This window comes from Gallinula chloropus, assembly GCF_964237585.1.
Source record: "Gallinula chloropus genome assembly, chromosome: 4".
Lineage (NCBI taxonomy): Eukaryota > Metazoa > Chordata > Aves > Gruiformes > Rallidae > Gallinula > Gallinula chloropus.
In genome coordinates, this window is record NC_140088.1 from 90933253 (window position 1) to 90950990 (window position 17738).

General features: G+C 46.0%; 1 protein-coding gene across 4 annotated transcripts in view; it reads left to right on the plus strand.

Moving 5' to 3' along the window:
- Positions 1-17738, plus strand: part of CLCN3 (chloride voltage-gated channel 3) — a gene marked incomplete at its 5' end in the record, with an annotated part of 44643 nt that overhangs the window by 24476 nt on the left and 2429 nt on the right. For 3 of the 4 annotated variants that reach the window (XM_084263566.1, XM_084263567.1, XM_084263568.1), the window contains 10 exons: positions 1662-1819; positions 3810-3909; positions 6094-6281; positions 6938-7060; positions 7557-7763; positions 9721-9801; positions 11523-12068; positions 13253-13439; positions 14165-14563; positions 15930-16146. In XM_084263566.1, coding sequence (XP_084119692.1) covers positions 1662-1819; positions 3810-3909; positions 6094-6281; positions 6938-7060; positions 7557-7763; positions 9721-9801; positions 11523-12068; positions 13253-13439; positions 14165-14563; positions 15930-16146 — 2206 coding nt within the window. The remainder of the gene's footprint in view (positions 1-1661; positions 1820-3809; positions 3910-6093; positions 6282-6937; positions 7061-7556; positions 7764-9720; positions 9802-11522; positions 12069-13252; positions 13440-14164; positions 14564-15929; positions 16147-17738) is intronic. The other variant, XM_084263569.1, reaches the window with a different exon arrangement.

Sequence of the window (17738 nt, forward strand, 5' to 3'; positions counted from 1 at the left end):
TGGGGCAGGTGAGCTCCACACGTGTAGCGTTTGGAAGGACTTTACAGGAATTGGTTGACCTTTTACTACTTTTTTTGATAAGCTGGAAACTTCTCCTCCCAGCACTGAGAAGCTAAGCAAGCCTGCAATTAAAAGTAAAACCCTACCAAACAAGAAAACCCAACTCAAACCAAAAAAGCCCACCTACCAAACCATCCCAGGGTCGGTCTAGTGAAAGAAGTTCTAGTGCCTGTCTGAACAGATGGAAGTCTTGGCCAGCTTGGACTTGTAGATTGTCAGAGTGTGCCACATGCTGTTGGCCAAATTACTTTGCTGTTAGCCAAACAAGTGAGAATAATCACTCTTCAAATCATTGTCTGCTTTAACCTCCTTGTAAGTGATCCCTTTACAGCAATTACTGTAGCAGAAGCACTTTGTGTTGGGTGGGCAAGGGGTGGCCATGCTACATTTACACATCCATGCAGCAGGAAACTATACGTGGGGTCTGTGAATACACCATTGCAACCCAAAAAAGCCAAGATGTTACAGCATTGATGACATGGGAAACCCTGAAAAACCTAAATTTTCTTGATCACTGGTGAAGATGGAAAAATTCTCGGCACTCGTCGTTCTCTGCTTACTGTGATAACCAGAAGAAATCCTGTTGGGGATGTTACTATGCAAGCTGCCTGCAGAGCAGCTAGCTAGTGATGACAAATCAGTAGAAGACTTTTATACAGTATTTCCAACTTTTCATGACTGAGGGCTGGCAGGTAACTCGGGGTGAGGAACCTGAAATAAACAGGAAAAAAAAAAAAAGGATTTGCTTGGCTTTCTGTTATTTTTTTACCTGTGCTGGTAATCTGTTGATAATGCATTTTAGATTGGATTTGGACTTGTAAGAGAGAGCTGTGTTAGGTGGGAAGGGACCTTCAAAGGCTATCTAGTCCCACCCTGCAGTGAGCAGGGACATCTTCACTAGAGCAGGTCACTCAGAGCACCAGCAAGCCTGACCTTGGATGTCTTCAGGGATGGGGCCTCCACCAGCCCTCTGGGCAGCCTGTCCCAGTGACTCACCACCCTCAGAGTGAAGAGCTTTTTCCTAATGCCCAACCTAAATCTCCCCTGTTCCAGTTTAAACCATCACCCCTCATCCTGTCTCTCTGTGCCCTCAGGAACAGTTCTTCCCCAGCTTTCCTATAGGCACCTTTCAGGGACTGGAAGGGGCTATAAGGTCCTCCCAGAGCCTTCTCCTCTCCAGGCTGAACCAGCCCCACTGCCTTAGCATTTCTGGGCTCTCTTCACAGCAGAGGTGCTCTAGCCCTCTGATCATTTTTGTGGCCTTCAGAGCACTGGAATAGGCTGCCCAGGGAGGTGGTGGAGTCTCCTTCATTGGAGATATTCAAGACCCATCTGGACGCCTATCTGAGTGACTCGGACTGGCACATTCATATTTAACCTCTGCAAATCCAGAGACTGGTGTGCAAATTTAACCTACAGATGAGTGATGGGAAATAAAATAGCGACACAGAACATTGGGAGACCTCAGTGAAGTCCAATATGCATATTAAAGGAAGAGTCTTAATTACTTGTCCAGAAATTTCATGCGCCACAGTGTTAGGAAAATTAGAATACTTAGTTTATTGCAGAATTAATTAATTCCTCTCTTTCCTCTGCCACAGGAACTCATTATACAATGACAAATGGAGGAAGTATCAACAGTTCAACACATTTACTGGATCTTCTGGACGAGCCAATCCCAGGAGTAGGAACGTATGATGACTTCCATACCATTGACTGGGTCCGAGAGAAGTGCAAGGACAGAGAGAGGCATCGACGGGTACTGGAGATAAATAACAATACCTGGGAGGGACTGTCTTGTGTGTTGGGGTTAAGGCCTGATCTAGTGGCACATACAAATATGTGCAGGCTTTACATTTTTGAAGTCGTTACATTAGCTGGAAGTGCTTGAGTGCTGTTAAAATAGCACAGTCTCACCTGCAGTCCTGCAACAGTCTTATAGCTTGGAAAGGAAACAGGATAATAGAGTGGGAATAGCTCCCTGTCACCACAGCCACGGTTTTCTGGTGCTGCCAGTTTTCTATACTAGTATATTTAAGGCTATTTCCCAGTGTAGATATATTTGTAATAGGACAGTAGTTCTTGTGGTAGCACTTGTACAGAAAAAGTGAGCCCTGCTACATGGTTTTTGACACAGGAATGTCATACCTGTGCTACTGCTAGGTAGTGCTGCAGTTCTTTGGGTTGTGAGAAGTGACAGTTCTCATACCTGTGATACTCCCATCAGCATTAAGTGATACAATGCTTAACAGAAAAGTAGTCCCAGTGTGTGTGGGGTGTCATTGTCACGCTCACCTGTCCACTCCGCTCACAGAACTTGTTTTTCTCTCCAATTGATCCCTTCAGAAGATAAAATCACAGGATGCTTTAGGCTGGAAGGGACCTCAAAGATCACCTAGTCCTACCCCCCTGCCATGGGCAGGGACACCCTCACCAGCCCAAAGCCCCATCCAACCCAGCCCTGAACCCTGCCAGGGATGTAGTGGCTCCCACAGCCTCTCTGGGCACCCTGTGCCAGGGCCTCCCCACCCTCGTCATAAATCATTAAGGATAATTTTACACTAGTTTAAAAACCACTCACAATCGCACTATCTAGTGCTTTTTTTTAAGGAAAAGAAGTCCTTTGGCAATGGATCTGAGAACACATACTCTGCATGAATGCTTTTAATGAAAGTCAAGGTGTTTCCATGAAATGCTTCGTTTCAGAACGTGGTGTCTGAGCAGTGATTGCCAGGAAGCCGTGTGTCCAGTGGATGCACCGTCGTATAGAATGCTAGGCCTGGCCAGAGCCTGGCAAGGCAAATCCCACCTGGAAATAGGTTATCTAGGGGCGAGTCTCAGAGCTGTTACTCGTCTTAATGACTGACAAGTCATCAGACAAGAGAGTTGACAGTTGCTAGTTGCAGAACTACTGTCAAATCCATAAACGTGCCCTGAAATGTAGGATACTGACCGTGCGATCAAGGATGTAGAAAGAGGAAGGGCTGAGGACTAGTTCATGGTGGGTTTGGAAGACATGGTACTGTAGAAACAACTCTTTTTTACTTAAAAAAAAGTTTGAGAATCTCAACAAATGTAGAGTGAAATATAAAATATATTTATTTGCTTTAGGGGTGATGTATTTTCTGTTTCCTTGCCCCCTGTTGTACTTTCTGGGCTGGAAGGTTCTTTGCTATTTGTTGCGTGTACTTTCTCCCTCCTTTTAAAGATCCAGTTACATGATGAAGGTTGGATCATGGAACAAGTTCTGCAGAGATTTCAGCAAAGTACTCACAGAAAATAAGGCCAAGATAAAAATGACTATTTTTTCAGTACAATAGTTTTAGATGCCATTACTAATAGTTGTCTAGAAGGATTATAAAGTAGTTTTGTTTCTGTTTTATTTTTGTGTGTTTTTTAGTCTAAAGATAGAAGAAAGATGTTTAGATTTGAAGTAGAAGTTTAGGAATTTGAGTCATATGGAATAGTTTATTATTAGTACTTAATTATATAGATGTGTGTCATAGGAAGTATTCATTCACCCTAATATTGCATTTTTGTGGGTTTTAATTCTTTAAATACAACAAGTTTACTTTCCTCTGTCAGTTGTTTGGTGGCTGAATAAATACAAGGAGAATATTTGAGGTTTAAAGAGAGGATATATTTGCCTGCAGCTTGCATCATGCAGGTTGTACCTCATGCTTGCTTTTTTTCCTCCTATTCATATTACAGGAACACACACAAGTATAAATAAAGATTTCTCTTTGCAGATTAACAGCAAGAAGAAAGAATCAGCATGGGAGATGACAAAAAGTCTGTACGATGCATGGTCAGGATGGCTGGTGGTCACACTCACTGGTTTGGCTTCAGGTAAATGAGAAAACAGATTTGATTTTTTTTTTCTCTCCAAATGTAGTTCTTGTGTTTTCATTTGGATGTTACTCACCAGCCTGGGTAAGAGCTGGTGCCAACTGCTACCCTAATTCCATGAGAGAAGGAAAAGGTTAACTATCTCTATGTACAGGCTGTACTAACCCAATGGGAAACAAAATCCTCACTGGAGTTTACAGAGCTATTGAACTTCCACCTGGTAAATTATCCAATTCCTCAATCCTGTGATTGAGATACTGGTGTTTACCTTTCATTTTTGCCTTTTTCCTGTAGGATTTCTTATGAAAGTGTGTTAATTGATTGTGGTAGGTTGTGTTTATTTCTGCTGTGAGTTTGGGTTCTGTGGTTCTTTGGAGGGGTTTTTTGGTAGGAACTTTACAGAACAGGACCAAAAAGTAGCTGTGGTGTATGAATAGGATGTGTTTAGACATGAGCAAAGTCTAGCTGTATGTTTACCTCGTACACTGAAGATACTAGCTTTAAGAGGTGGTTGTGGTTTGACGAGTTGGCAGCTAAAACAACCACACAATCACTTGCTCCCTTCTGCCCCCACAGTGGGATGGGGAAGACTACTGAAAAAAAGCAAAACTCATGGGTCAGTGTAATGGCACAGGAGAGGAAGTCTAATAATACTTGCCACCACCACTACTGCTAATGATGATAACAGTAATAAAAAGAGCAAGAAGCAAACAGCCCAGTTTCTCACTACCCATAGCCAATGCTCAGCTAGGTCCTGAGCTGCTCTGCCTCCTCAACCCCACGTTGTATAGGGAGCATGATGCCATATGCTATGGAATATCCCTTTGGCCAGTTGGGTCAGCAGTCCTGGCTGTGTTCCCTCCCAAGTCCTTCTGCACCTCCCACCTCCTCCCTGCCAGGCCAGTGTGAGAAGCTGAAAAGTCCTTGACTGCTTGGCAGCAACAAAAACATCAGTGTGTTCTCAACATTGCTCTCACCCTGAATCCAAACCAAAAACATCAGTGTGTTCTCAACATTGCTCTCACCCTGAATCCAAACCAAAAACATCAGTGTGTTCTCAACATTGCTCTCCCCCTGAATCCAAACCACAGCACTGCACCAGCTGATAGAAAGAAAACTAACTCCATCCCTGCCAAACCCAGACACAGGTAGAGTTTGTTGCCCTCCACTTCAAGTCTGTCTTGTCTTTTTTTAATGTTTGTCCTGGGTTCCTAAACCACAACAGTGTATTTTAGGATGAGTTTTACAGATAAAATCATCTTGATAGCTTGAGGCCTTGCTGTCATGCAGTGCTGCTTTCTATCAGCAGAGTTTGGAGCGACCAGAATTCTCAGGGGTGGCAAGTCACAACTGTATTCCAAACAGGAATCTCAGATTATTTTACAGTAGGTGCAAAGTGTGGCTGTGCCCGTTAAAAAGGCATGGTAACTGTGTAATTACCACTTAGACATATGCATAATCACTTGCACAAATCACATATAAATTAATAGATATGTGAAGTGTGCAGTGTGTTTACATACCTCTGAATTTACAAACTGGGAGTGTGTAATTACTGGAAATTGCTTGGGATAATTTGGGTGGGAACGTGGAGTGTTGTGTTTCCACCCCCCAAGCTGCTGTGTACATGTAAATTGCTTTACTGTGTGTCTGAGCAACAGAGCAAACAGCCATTTCTAGGTGTTTCCATATCAATTCCCTTCTGTTACACCAGTCTAGTGAATCTCAAATGGTACAACCTCAATTTGAGCTGTTGGGAGATCTTCTGGTTACATATTTTAATTCAATTGGTTGAAATTTGTTCTACTGAACCATTGCCTTTGGCTTTGCTTGGCCCAGGATCTCAAACCTGGGGTCTGTCAGGATCAGGGAGTCTAAGTTAGTAAACAGGAGGTAATTCCTTGCTCCCAATACTGGCTTTAAAAGTAGCTTTTCAGTACACTGTGACCATGAGAAGCTGTTTTGCTTTTGTGAAATCAAGGAGCTTTAAATGCTTTTTTAAAATACCCTAAGTCATGCCTGTTTTCTGAGGAGCCACTCTGGAAAGCAGCAATGCTTTACGTGTCTGCATCTTCAGGTGATCTGAACTTCAGTGTCCATCAGTTAATCACAGTGTGATTCTTTGTTCTCCCTGCATGTGGGGGTCCTGCTCACCGGAACGTTGTTAATCCAGAACTGTTCCCACAGGGGCCTTGGCGGGGTTGATTGACATTGCTGCTGACTGGATGACTGACTTAAAGGAAGGCATCTGCCTCAGCGCGCTGTGGTTCAACCACGAGCAGTGTTGTTGGGGCTCAAATGAGACCACGTTTGAAGAAAGAGATAAATGCCCACAGTGGAAAACATGGGCAGAGCTAATCATTGGGCAAGCAGAAGTAAGTATACCCCTGTTCTTTGGTCCTTCCAAACAGCTCAGCTGGATGTGGAGGAAAATAATGGTGTGGAGGTTAGAGGACTTTGTGCTGCCCACTCTGTTTTTCAGCATTTGGCTCGATTAACAGGTTACAGTGTAATAAACCTGCATATCACACACTGCAGGGCAGCCTGGCATACAGCAGGTGGAGGGGGTTATGGGAGTACAGAGCTGTTGAGTACAGAAGTATTTCTGTTCTCCATCATAGCTACACATAAAAAAAGAAAAAAACAATTTATGGGGTTTTCTCATAACTAAGAATAGGTTGGGTTTGGGTTTTCTGCCACATTTGTTTTAAAACAGAGTTTTCCTCAGTGTTCAGTAGATTTTAGCAGATAATAGCTATTATTTTAGAAAACCCAACCTGCTCTATTTAGTTTTTTAGATGAAGTGTGAGAAGGCATTGTGCCCTGTATACCCCAGCCTTTTCTGGTGTGCAGCTATCATGACTTTTGTGTTCCTCAAAGGAAACTTTATCTTGCCTTGTTAATAATTGCTGGTCCTCAAAGTGTCTGCTGCAGTATCCCTGCAGCATGAGCACTTCTGGGTTACTGTAGGTGGTAACTTTGCTCCTACATCAGATTTACGTTCTGACTTGGGTTTGTGTTTTGCTTTTAGGGTCCAGGTTCATACATCATGAACTACATCATGTACATTTTCTGGGCTTTGAGCTTTGCCTTCTTAGCAGTTTCCCTGGTGAAGGTATTTGCTCCCTACGCCTGTGGCTCGGGAATACCTGAGGTGAGGTCTGACTAACAGATGCATTATCCATGTTTCTTATCAGTGTGGAAATCCCTGTGACCTTACAGGGTCAGGGCAGGGGGGAGAGGCAAGAGGGAGCACCCTGTGACTGATGAAATATTTTAATACAAGTATGCAAATTGAAATAATGTAGCTGTGTTACAAAAACAGGGCCCAAATTTCAGAGAACCTCCTGAGTCTGTAGATTTTCCTGCATGCTTCTGTCTGGACTACTTTTTAAAGAGGTGTTTAGCTTAAGAGAGCAGACTTCCAAAGAGTAATTCACAGAATCACGCAGTTGGAAAAGACCTTTGAGATCATCAAGTCCAACCATTCCTGTCCTATACTAACCCATATCTCTAAGCACCTCATTTCAAATGAAGTTAGTCATTTGAAAAGGGTATTTTTGAAGTTACTCAGAGAAAATGATAAAATTAATTGTTTTCTGGAGAAAGCAGAATACAATAACAGACACAATGTTTTTTCTTCCTTCCAGATCAAAACTATTTTGAGTGGCTTCATCATCAGAGGTTACTTGGGGAAATGGACTTTGATGATAAAAACAATTACTTTAGTCTTGGCTGTGGCATCAGGTTTAAGTTTAGGAAAAGAGGGACCCTTGGTACACGTTGCCTGCTGCTGTGGGAATATTTTTTCCTACCTCTTCCCAAAGTACAGCACAAATGAAGCAAAGAAAAGAGAGGTAAGTTCTTGTAAAAGCATTGCTAGAACATACTGAATATCCAGGCATTTACAGGGGTCTGTTGAAAAGGCAGTGTTTGTTCTCCCAGTGTTTGGGCTTGGGTTATCAGTCGTTATTTATTGTCTTAGGAACAAGGGATTATCCCTAGCTTCTCCAAGGTAAACTGTTTCCGTGTCAGAGTAGGTTTAAGTCTCTCCCACCTCAAAGACCGTTTGATTTTACTTTTTCTTTCTGTTCTTGTCTCTACGTTTTGGTACTTGGTGAGTGCCTTCGATTGTGAGGGCAGCAGAGGACTTTTGAACCTGTAAACAAAGTATTCCTGGAAAAGGGTTGATGGTAACAGTGTTTCTGCTGTATTTCTGTGTGTGTGGTGGCCTTGGTGCTCAGCCAGCTGCTCTCTCACCCTCTTCCTCCTCAGCAACACAGCAGGAGAAAGTAAGATGAAAAGCTCATGGGTGGAGATAAGGACAGGGAGATCCCTCACCAATTCCCATCATGGGCTAAACAGACTACACCTGAGGAACACTATTGCCAGTTAATGGGAGAACAGGATAGTGAGAAATAAAAACCAAACCAAAACCACCTTGCCACTACTCCCCTTCTTAACTCCTAACCTTTCTATCCCAAAGTGGCACAAGGGGACACGGAGTGGGGGCTGCAGTGAAGCTGCAATGCTTTGTCTCCACTGCTCTTCTGTGACTCCAGCATGGGGTCCCATCCATGGGAGGCAGTCCTTCCCAAGCTCCTTTAGCATGGGCCCCTTCCACAGGATGCAGATCCTGGGGGGTGGATCCAGTCCCAGTCCCAGCCTTGATCGATGGATTACACATAAAGGATTAGATATGCACAATCAATCCTTCATATCATTTAGCTGGGATTTGAAAGCTTAGCTTGCTGTTCCTCACGTACTGAGGACCTGTTGTGGCAGAGTCTCAGCCTTGAGAAGTCACGTTGAGAGGTGTCCCTGCTCAGGGGAGATCCTGGCAGGTAGCTGCAGTGCCAGAGAGCCCCTCAGGTCTAGGCTGTCCCCTAGTCATTAAGATGATTGACTTACATTTGCATACCAGCAAGACCTCTGAGTCACTGTTCCGGACAGCCCTTGGCCACCCTCTTGGATCCCTCCCCACAAGTCCAACATAAACCGGCTGCTGCCGTCACACCCCCTACTCGTGGTTATGGTTTAAGGTGTGTGGTGGGGAGCACATCATCACAACATCCAGTTTCAAAGCTGTGTACTCTTAAATCATTTACCTACCTCTGGTTTAGCCACCCACCTCAGAATAGTGTAGTGATGCTTTGAGCGTCTCCGTGTGTTCTTCCACAGGTGTGTAAGGGTGACTGCGTGGCAGTCAGTGTTCTTGCAAGGAGTTTTTCCAATATCATTAAATTAGCACACGCTTCCACCACCTTCATAGACTGAACATGAGGCATCCATGCTGCTGGAGGACCAGCTGCTGATTCAGTTCCTTTCAGTATCTCCCTCAGTTTCAGTTCACCTCAGATCCTTTTTCCCTGTTTGTGCTCAAAGTCTACAGAGTGCAGATCTCCAGGGCTATCTAGAGGAGCTGTGCAGACTGCCATCAGCTGTTGGACCTTGCATGATAGCTGTGCTTGCAGGACTTCTCTGCTGCACACATCTAGCCCAGATAAAGCTTACTGCAGTTTCCTGAAAATGAGATCTCAGCAGCTCCATCCAGAAGCACAACAAACTCCTTTGGGTGCTTTGCTGAGGAGGCTTGGAGTGGTGTTCACCGTGGCAAGTACCTGGCGGTGGCTGCTGTGGCCACTGCCACCTCTCAGGAGCCTTCTGAAGCACTCGCTTGTTTGTGCTGTTGGCAAACCTGCATGTTCCCCTTAGGAGCATAGAGCAACCTGAGAACTGTAAGGTGCTGTTCATGTTTACAGCGTAACACGGGTGTCAAAAATAACAACAGTCTCTCTCCATGTTCTTTTCCAGGTGTTGTCAGCTGCCTCAGCAGCCGGAGTGTCCGTAGCCTTTGGTGCCCCGATTGGTGGAGTCCTTTTCAGCCTGGAGGAGGTATGTCCAGACATGGCACTGGAAGATAGCTAGCTAAAAAATAAAGTAGATACTATTAACATGAATAATCACAGAATCAGAGTGTTGTAGGGGTTGGAAGGGACCTCCAGAGTTCATTGAGTCCAACCCCCTGCCAAAGCAGGGTCCCTAGGACAGGGCACACAGGTCTGTGTCCAGACGGGGCTGGAATCTCTCCAGAGAAGGAGACTCCACACCCCCTGGGCAGCCTGTCCCAGGGCTCCCTCACCCTCACTGGGAAGAAGTTCTTCCCCACATTGGTGGGGAACTCCCTGGGCTCCAACTTGAGCCCATCGCCCCTTGTCCTGTCCCCACAGACACTGAGCAGAGGCTGCCCATGGCCCCTGTGTCCCACCCTTCAGCTATTGATACCCATTGATCAGATCCCCTCTCAGGATTCTTCTCTCCAGGCTGAACAGCCCCAGGTCACTCAGCCTTTCCTCGCAAGGGAGATGCTCCAGGCCCTTCATCCCCTCTGTACCCTCTGCTGGGCTCTTTGCAGGAGATCCCTGTCTGTTTTGTTCCTGGGAGCCCAGAACTGGACACAACACTCCAGGTGGGGCCTGAGCAGGGCAGAGCAGAGGGGGAGGATCCCCTCCTTTGACCAGACTCCTTTAAGCTGCAGTGTCTTTTCTTAAGGAGGAGTTTATTTCTGAACCCACATTTCAAGAGCAGAGTCCCGTTACCAGCGGGGCTCAAGATGTGTTTTCCTTGTCTATGGGCTGAGTGGCAGCTTTGCCTTGTTCTCAGTCACGTTCTTCTGGGGAAGGGCTGAGTCAGCTAATAATCACAGCTTACATACACGTAGGGGAACAGTGGCTTTTTCCCTCTAGGAGTGTATTCCACAAAAATAACTGGGTTTCTCAGTTTCATTTTGTGAGAAGCTTTAGAAGCCCATTTGACAGCTGTGAGACAAGTTTTTAAATGTTAACTATCTTAAAATCTCAGATGCTAACCACAGTGGAACGTGTTAATTATTAAAACAAGCAAATATGCTATAAAACTTGACTTCCAGGGCAATCCGACCCTCTTCTCCAGGAAATGCTTTATGAAATTAATTTTCATGAGTTGTTTTCACAACACAGAGGAATGGGGTTTAGATCATTTGCATTTTTAAGGAAAACTGATGTTTAATGCCCTCCTAAACATCTCAGAATTGATAAAGGAAGCAAAATACCCTTTCACATAGAATTTTGCTGTATGGGTAAGGGAATTTTAGGAATTCCTTTGAAAAGCCCAGAAGAAAACTCTCAAAATTCGAACCAGGCTTGGTGTGGCTTAAGTATGAAACTGCCTGTTCTCTTCTGAGGATTTGCCTTTTAATGTTTTAATCATCTTTCATAAACATGATGCCTCTGCCAGAAACCTTTCCATGTTGGGTGAGCTGAGACAAAACAGCGTTAGTAGAAAGCTTGGAGAGCAGCTAGTCACCATCCTGCTGCTTAGGAATGCCAGGAAAAGATTCTTTTAACCAGAAATTCCTGTGCATTATTTCCTAACAGTCTTAAACCAGCAGTGGTTTCAGTATTGCTTTAGCTTTGTCTGTAAAACTGCTGCAGGTAGGAATTGTACATAGCAGTTATGGGAACGCCAACACTCCAGGTGCCAGGAGTAATCAGATAACATCAGAGTGCCTGTGTAGAACAGTCTTCCCAGAGTTTTTAATTGAATCCCTACTAATTCTTGTGTATCACCTTCTGCAGGTCAGTTACTATTTCCCACTGAAGACTTTATGGAGATCGTTCTTTGCTGCTTTGGTAGCTGCCTTCGTTTTGAGGTCCATCAATCCTTTTGGGAATAGCCGCCTAGTTCTTTTTTATGTGGAATACCACACCCCTTGGTACCTTTTTGAACTGCTTCCTTTTATTCTCCTGGGAGTGTTTGGTGGGCTCTGGGGAGCCTTTTTCATCCGAGCCAACATCGCGTGGTGTCGCCGACGTAAGTCTACGAAGTTTGGGAAGTACCCTGTGCTGGAGGTGATCATCGTTGCTGCCATAACCGCTGTCATCGCCTTCCCCAACCCGTACACAAGGCTGAACACCAGTGAGCTTATTAAAGAGCTCTTCACAGACTGTGGGCCCTTGGAATCCTCCTCCCTCTGCGACTACAGAAACGATATGAACGCGAGCAAAATAGTGGATGATATTCCTGACCGCCCAGCAGGCACCGGCGTCTACTCAGCCATATGGCAGCTGTGTTTAGCGCTCATATTTAAAATTATCATGACAGTCTTCACCTTTGGCATCAAGGTGAGTGTGGATGCAGTGGCTGCATCATCTCCTGTGGGTATTCATTACTGCCTTTCTCATTTGCCGACTCTCAAAGTTAGTACCTTTGTTTCTGGGATGTTTTTCATGTGTCGTTCCTGTATTAAAATGCCCTTGTTTTGCTGGTTAGTAAGTGATTCTTGTAGGAAACAATATTGAATTTAATTAAATGCAAGCTAGTCTTTTCTCCAGCTGAGTAGGAATGTGTTCCCTGGAACTGCATGCGTAAGGCAGTGCTTCTGTACTGTGAGGATGCTGGCAGGGCTTGTCCAGAGAGCCTGTGGAGTGTCCATCCTCAGAGATACTCCAAACCAGGCTGGATGCAATCCTCTGCAACCTCTGGGCTTGACCCTGCTTGGGGTGACAATCCAGAGCTGGAATGCCACGATACTGAAATGTCACAGCTGTACAGTAATTAAATCCTGTGTCCTGTACTAGAAGGGCAATTTTTGAATAAAGTTACCTTTACTAGATGGGTTTTGTTGTGTTTAGACACCCAGTAAAGATTCTACTACTTCCTGGCAGTCAGATCTGTTCCTCAGTCATGGTAGAAAGAATTTTGATAGTAACAGCTGCTGTGAGGAGTAGCAGTGGGCATTTCCAGTTTCATGAGATGGTCAGAGACTGGGATGTTTTCTGGAAAGCAGTTTAGCTTCCTGAGGAGGAGAGACACACCAGCGGTTTCCTAGCTGAACCCTCACTCTTTATGAAGCTGCTTTCATACAAAGCCATAGAATCACAGCATCATAGACTGGTCTGAGTTGGAAGGGACCCCAGGGGTCACAGAGCTTCAACCCCCCTGCCATAGCCAGGGCCACCAACCTCCAGGCCTGGAGCTACACAAGGTTGTCCAGGGCTCCATCCAGCCTGGCCTTGAACACTGCCAGGGATGGGGCACCCACCCCCTCTCTGGGCAGCCCCTTCCAGCCCCTCACCACTCTCTCTGGAAAGAACTTCCCCTTAATATCTTCTCTAATCCTTCCCTCCATCAGCTTCACTCCATCCTCCTTGTCCTGTCAGTGGTTGCCCTTTGAACAGGCTGTTTCCCATGTGGCAGTTTGATCATTTGCATCCTTGGGGGAGGAAAAAAACCCCAAGGATTTCCTTGTCAAACTGTGCTTCAGGTGTGTTCCCACCAGCGTGACAGCAGTTCTCCTGTTCTGCAGGTTCCATCTGGGCTGTTCATTCCCAGCATGGCGATCGGCGCGATAGCGGGGAGGATCGTGGGGATCGCCGTGGAGCAGCTGGCCTACTACCATCACGACTGGTTCATTTTCAAGGAGTGGTGTGAAGTGGGAGCCGACTGTATTACCCCTGGTCTCTACGCCATGGTTGGAGCTGCTGCTTGCTTAGGTAACTGAACACCAAGTGAACGAAGTGATCTGGTTTCTTGTGTGGCACCAAAATAACAATAGAAGGTGGAGATAGAAAGGTGTGGGGGTTTGGAACATCTTTTTGGGTGGACTCCTGAGAGTGATACATTCACATTTGTCATCTGAGGAATCGTGGAGTTGTAGGGGTTGGAAGGGATCTCCAGAGCTCTTGGAGTCCAACTCCCTGGCAAAGCAGGGTCTCTAGGACAGGTCGCACAAGGAGGTGTCCAGATGGGTATATTTACGCAAAACATAAATTGATATGAGATGGAATTTACACAGTGGTGTAAAGCTTTTGCTTTGTGGTGTCATGACTACACCAGCCAGCAGGGAAAACCCTTCATACCCATGTGTGAAGTAGAGGCTTTGTGGAAGCCCATTAGTTCCACACTCTTTTTCCAATTTCTGTTCTTGCACATCTCTGTATTTTTACCCCAGGTGTGGTACTGAGCAATACAATAGCTTTACTCCTAGTTTACGTGAAAGAACTGCGTGTGTTTTTCAGACCCCTTTATTCTCTGGCTCCCTAGGAAAATTTCTCAAAGCCCATTTTCACTCCTCAAAGCTTTGTTTGAGCGATGTGTGTGACCCTTAATGGCAGTTACATGGGTAGTTGTCACTGGGAAGCTCTGGATTGATAATGGTCTGATACCGGGATGTCACTGGCTACCCCTGGGTTGTTACCGGCTACCCTTTCTCTTGCAGGTGGTGTGACAAGGATGACTGTGTCCCTGGTAGTTATTGTCTTTGAGCTAACGGGAGGGCTGGAATATATTGTGCCCCTAATGGCTGCAGTCATGACCAGTAAGTGGGTAGGAGATGCCTTTGGCAGGGAAGGCATCTACGAGGCGCACATCCGGCTGAACGGGTACCCCTTCCTGGACGCGAAGGAGGAGTTCACGCACACCACGCTGGCGGCCGACGTCATGAGGCCTCGGAGGAGCGACCCGCCCTTGGCCGTCCTGACACAGGACAACATGACAGTGGAGGACATAGAGAACTTGATCAATGAAACCAGCTACAACGGCTTCCCTGTCATCATGTCCAAAGAATCGCAGAGACTGGTGGGCTTTGCTCTCAGAAGAGATTTAACTATCGCAATAGGTAATGACCTGCCGGTGTTGCACGGCTCTGTACACCAACAGAGAGCTTTATGACCTCATTTTACAGCTTTACTACTCTGTGTGCTTCCAGACTACATCAGGCTCAGGTACCTCGCACTGCTCCTTCACTGAAGTATGTGATTGCCTTCAGTAGCAGGCTCTGGAATGGATTCAGTGTTAATCCGCCTGTCATAAACACAAGAACTGGCCAAACCTTGTTTAGCTGGGCATTTTTGTTTGGTTTTGAGGCATTTTCTAGCACCTCTTTGCCCTGAGTGCTGCACCATCACCATTCTTTTCCAGAATGGACCAGTTCTCATTTTGGCACAGCAGGATTCTGTGAGAATCACAATGTAAAAATTCTTCTTTTCAGAGAGAAGTCAAATACAGTTATTCTAGGTTTCTGGTTTTCAGTTTGTTTGTGCAAGGGGAAATGCAGCCCTGGGCCTGCCAGCCTGTTTGGGCTCTTTTCCTCCATGTGGGTATTAGAATTTGTGTGATATTTGGGACAGCTCCTCATGCACTGGCAAGAAAAACTGTGGATTTTGAGGATACTGTCCTAACCAGAGGGGAAAAATCATCATGTGAGAAAAAGTTACAGAACGGTAACATTTGGTGCGTGAAATCAAGGATGGGAGTTGCATCTCAAACCTCTTTTTTCTTAGTGTAGAATCTTAACAGAGCCACTTGAGGGGGGGGCAGAAACCTCCAGTAGCTTAAAAAGAAAGGTTTTGTGAACACAACACTGTTTACTGCAGTAAAGCTCAGGCCCATCTATTATTATATAGGGTATTACACTCTGTAAGGTGCTTCAGGAGCATCCAAACCTTGGACGTTCTGACAGGCACCGTACTGGTGTAAGTTTGTGCTCCCTTAGGAGTAAACAGGGAGCAGCAGAACATTCTCTTAGTAGGCTGTCACAGGTAAGACGCCTTTCAGCTGCTCACATTGCTTAGTCTTGGACTTTGGCTGCCTTGAGAGAGAGTCTTTGTGAGAGAGTTCAGGGTACAGGGAGGATGCTGATGAAGGGGAGGCAGTTCGGCTTCCCCCTCGGCAGCTTTTGCAGCAGCCACCTGTGTGCTTCCTGTACGTCAGCTTTTGAGGCTTTCCACCTCTTTTAGCCACCAGAAAGTTTGGTGTTGGGGTGACACAGGCAGGAACCAGAGAACAGCTTAAAGGTCTGTGGCACATGGCTGTGGTTTTTGCACCTGGAAGGGATAAAGTGGTGGCTGTGGAAATGCATCTGAAGAATGATGTCAGAGTCTGGTGATGTTAATTGATCTGTTTGCACGAAATTGTCATACCCCAAGAATCTAACTCCTTTCTCCTTTGCTGTTCCCCCTCCCCTCCTCTTTTTTTCCCTAAAGAAAGTGCTAGAAAGAAGCAGGAAGGGATTGTTGGCAGTTCCAGGGTCTGTTTTGCCCAGCATACCCCGTCGCTGCCGGCAGAAAGCCCTCGGCCGTTGAAGCTCAGAAGCATCCTTGACATGAGCCCTTTCACCGTGACAGACCACACGCCCATGGAGATAGTGGTGGATATTTTCCGGAAGCTGGGTCTGAGGCAGTGCCTTGTAACACACAATGGGTGAGTAAAGCTGCGGCAGCGCCCGTGGTTTGGTTAGGTACCCTGGTTCTCACTTCTGGGATCAAATTCCCATCCTAGGATCAGAGTGTCAGAACTGGGATACGTTCCAGGATCGTGGTGTTTGGACCCCCTCAGCCTGGCACTGTGGCTGAGGACCTTACCTCTTCCTTAAGACTCATCTCACAGAAGTTTAGTCGTGTGTGTGTGTGTGTGTTTGTGTGTGTGTGTGTGAGGCCTGGGTTTCCTCCTCCTCCTTCCCTGTGTTCTGGCAGCAGGCAATCTTACCGCCTGCTGGACACCTACAAGGTACCTGGGGTCATACAAAGCCAGTCAGCATCGCCTCTTAGGTGGTTCCATGATGGTCGTGGCCACTAAGCTCCAGTTCCTGGGGTAGTAACAGCTGAGTAACGGTGACTAGTGCTGGAACTTCAAGCCATGGGTTTTGTTTCTACCCTTTGGGTTATTTCAAGAAAGGAATTTTAAGGTTCAGCATGTTTGTAAATGAGACTGGAGGTAACTGCCCCATGATTGCCCACTAAATAGCTCCCCCCGGGCATGGAAAGATGAATGTTGGTTGTAATTGCCTCTTACCTGAACTACTCCTCTTAAACTACTCCTCTTGCCCATGATCCCTCTCTGTGCAGCTGTTCCTTTAACATCCTGCTTTCCTGTATCTCCTGCCTTCAACGCTTGACCCGCCACCTCACAGCGCCTGCCATGGCTCTCGCTTTCTCTCTAGCATGTCTCATCAGGCACTGAGGAGTGAGACTCTGTCTGTGAATCCACCTTATTGGGGGTTTGGCCCGTGAACGCTGATCCCAAGAAGCCTGAAACAGGGTGCGACTTTCAGTGGTTTGTTGCAGGCAAAGGGATGGCTGGGAGAAGCAACAAGCTTCCAAACAGCCTCTTGGTTCCCAAGTTTATATTTTCAGGTGTATTTGAAACCACATTGATTTGAAATGTTCTTGTACTTCCCCCCACTTCAATGCCTCCCTGCGCTGAAAGGCCAGTAGATGTTTTCAGAAGCACAAATGACTTGAAAAAAGGAGACATCACCTGACACTTGGAAGTCAGTGCAGTTATTCTTGATTTGGGGAGAGGCGTTTCAGTTTATAAAACCTCACGAAGAATATTTACTACCCTGATCTATTTTTCTTAGTGTCTGTTGTAGCTGAGTGCTCAGACTTTGATGTCAAGTGAGCTCCACCATGCAAAGCTGTGTCAGGTGGTGCTAATACAGTTCTAACTGTCTGATGATCATGTAGCAGTGAGCAGGGGTGGCTTGGGCAGTTCCCTCTTTTCAGATGCTGATACTTGTTGTTCTCCTTTGGGTTACAAACCCAGGATGTTCCATTGCAGAAGATAAACAGGAGTGACAGTGGCAGTTGGCTGAGGCGTGTGGCCACGTGCCCAGCCAGGACTAACCTGCATTTGGGCACATGCTATAGGCACCCCACTTACTGGTTCCAGTGTAGGCTGGAATAGGAACCGTGCAGAGCTTGGTGCTGATGGCAGAGAGAGATGGAGGACTCCCTGAGTTGTAGCAGAATTTCCATTCCAGGGAGTTGCTGTTGATTGATTTACACTCTCAT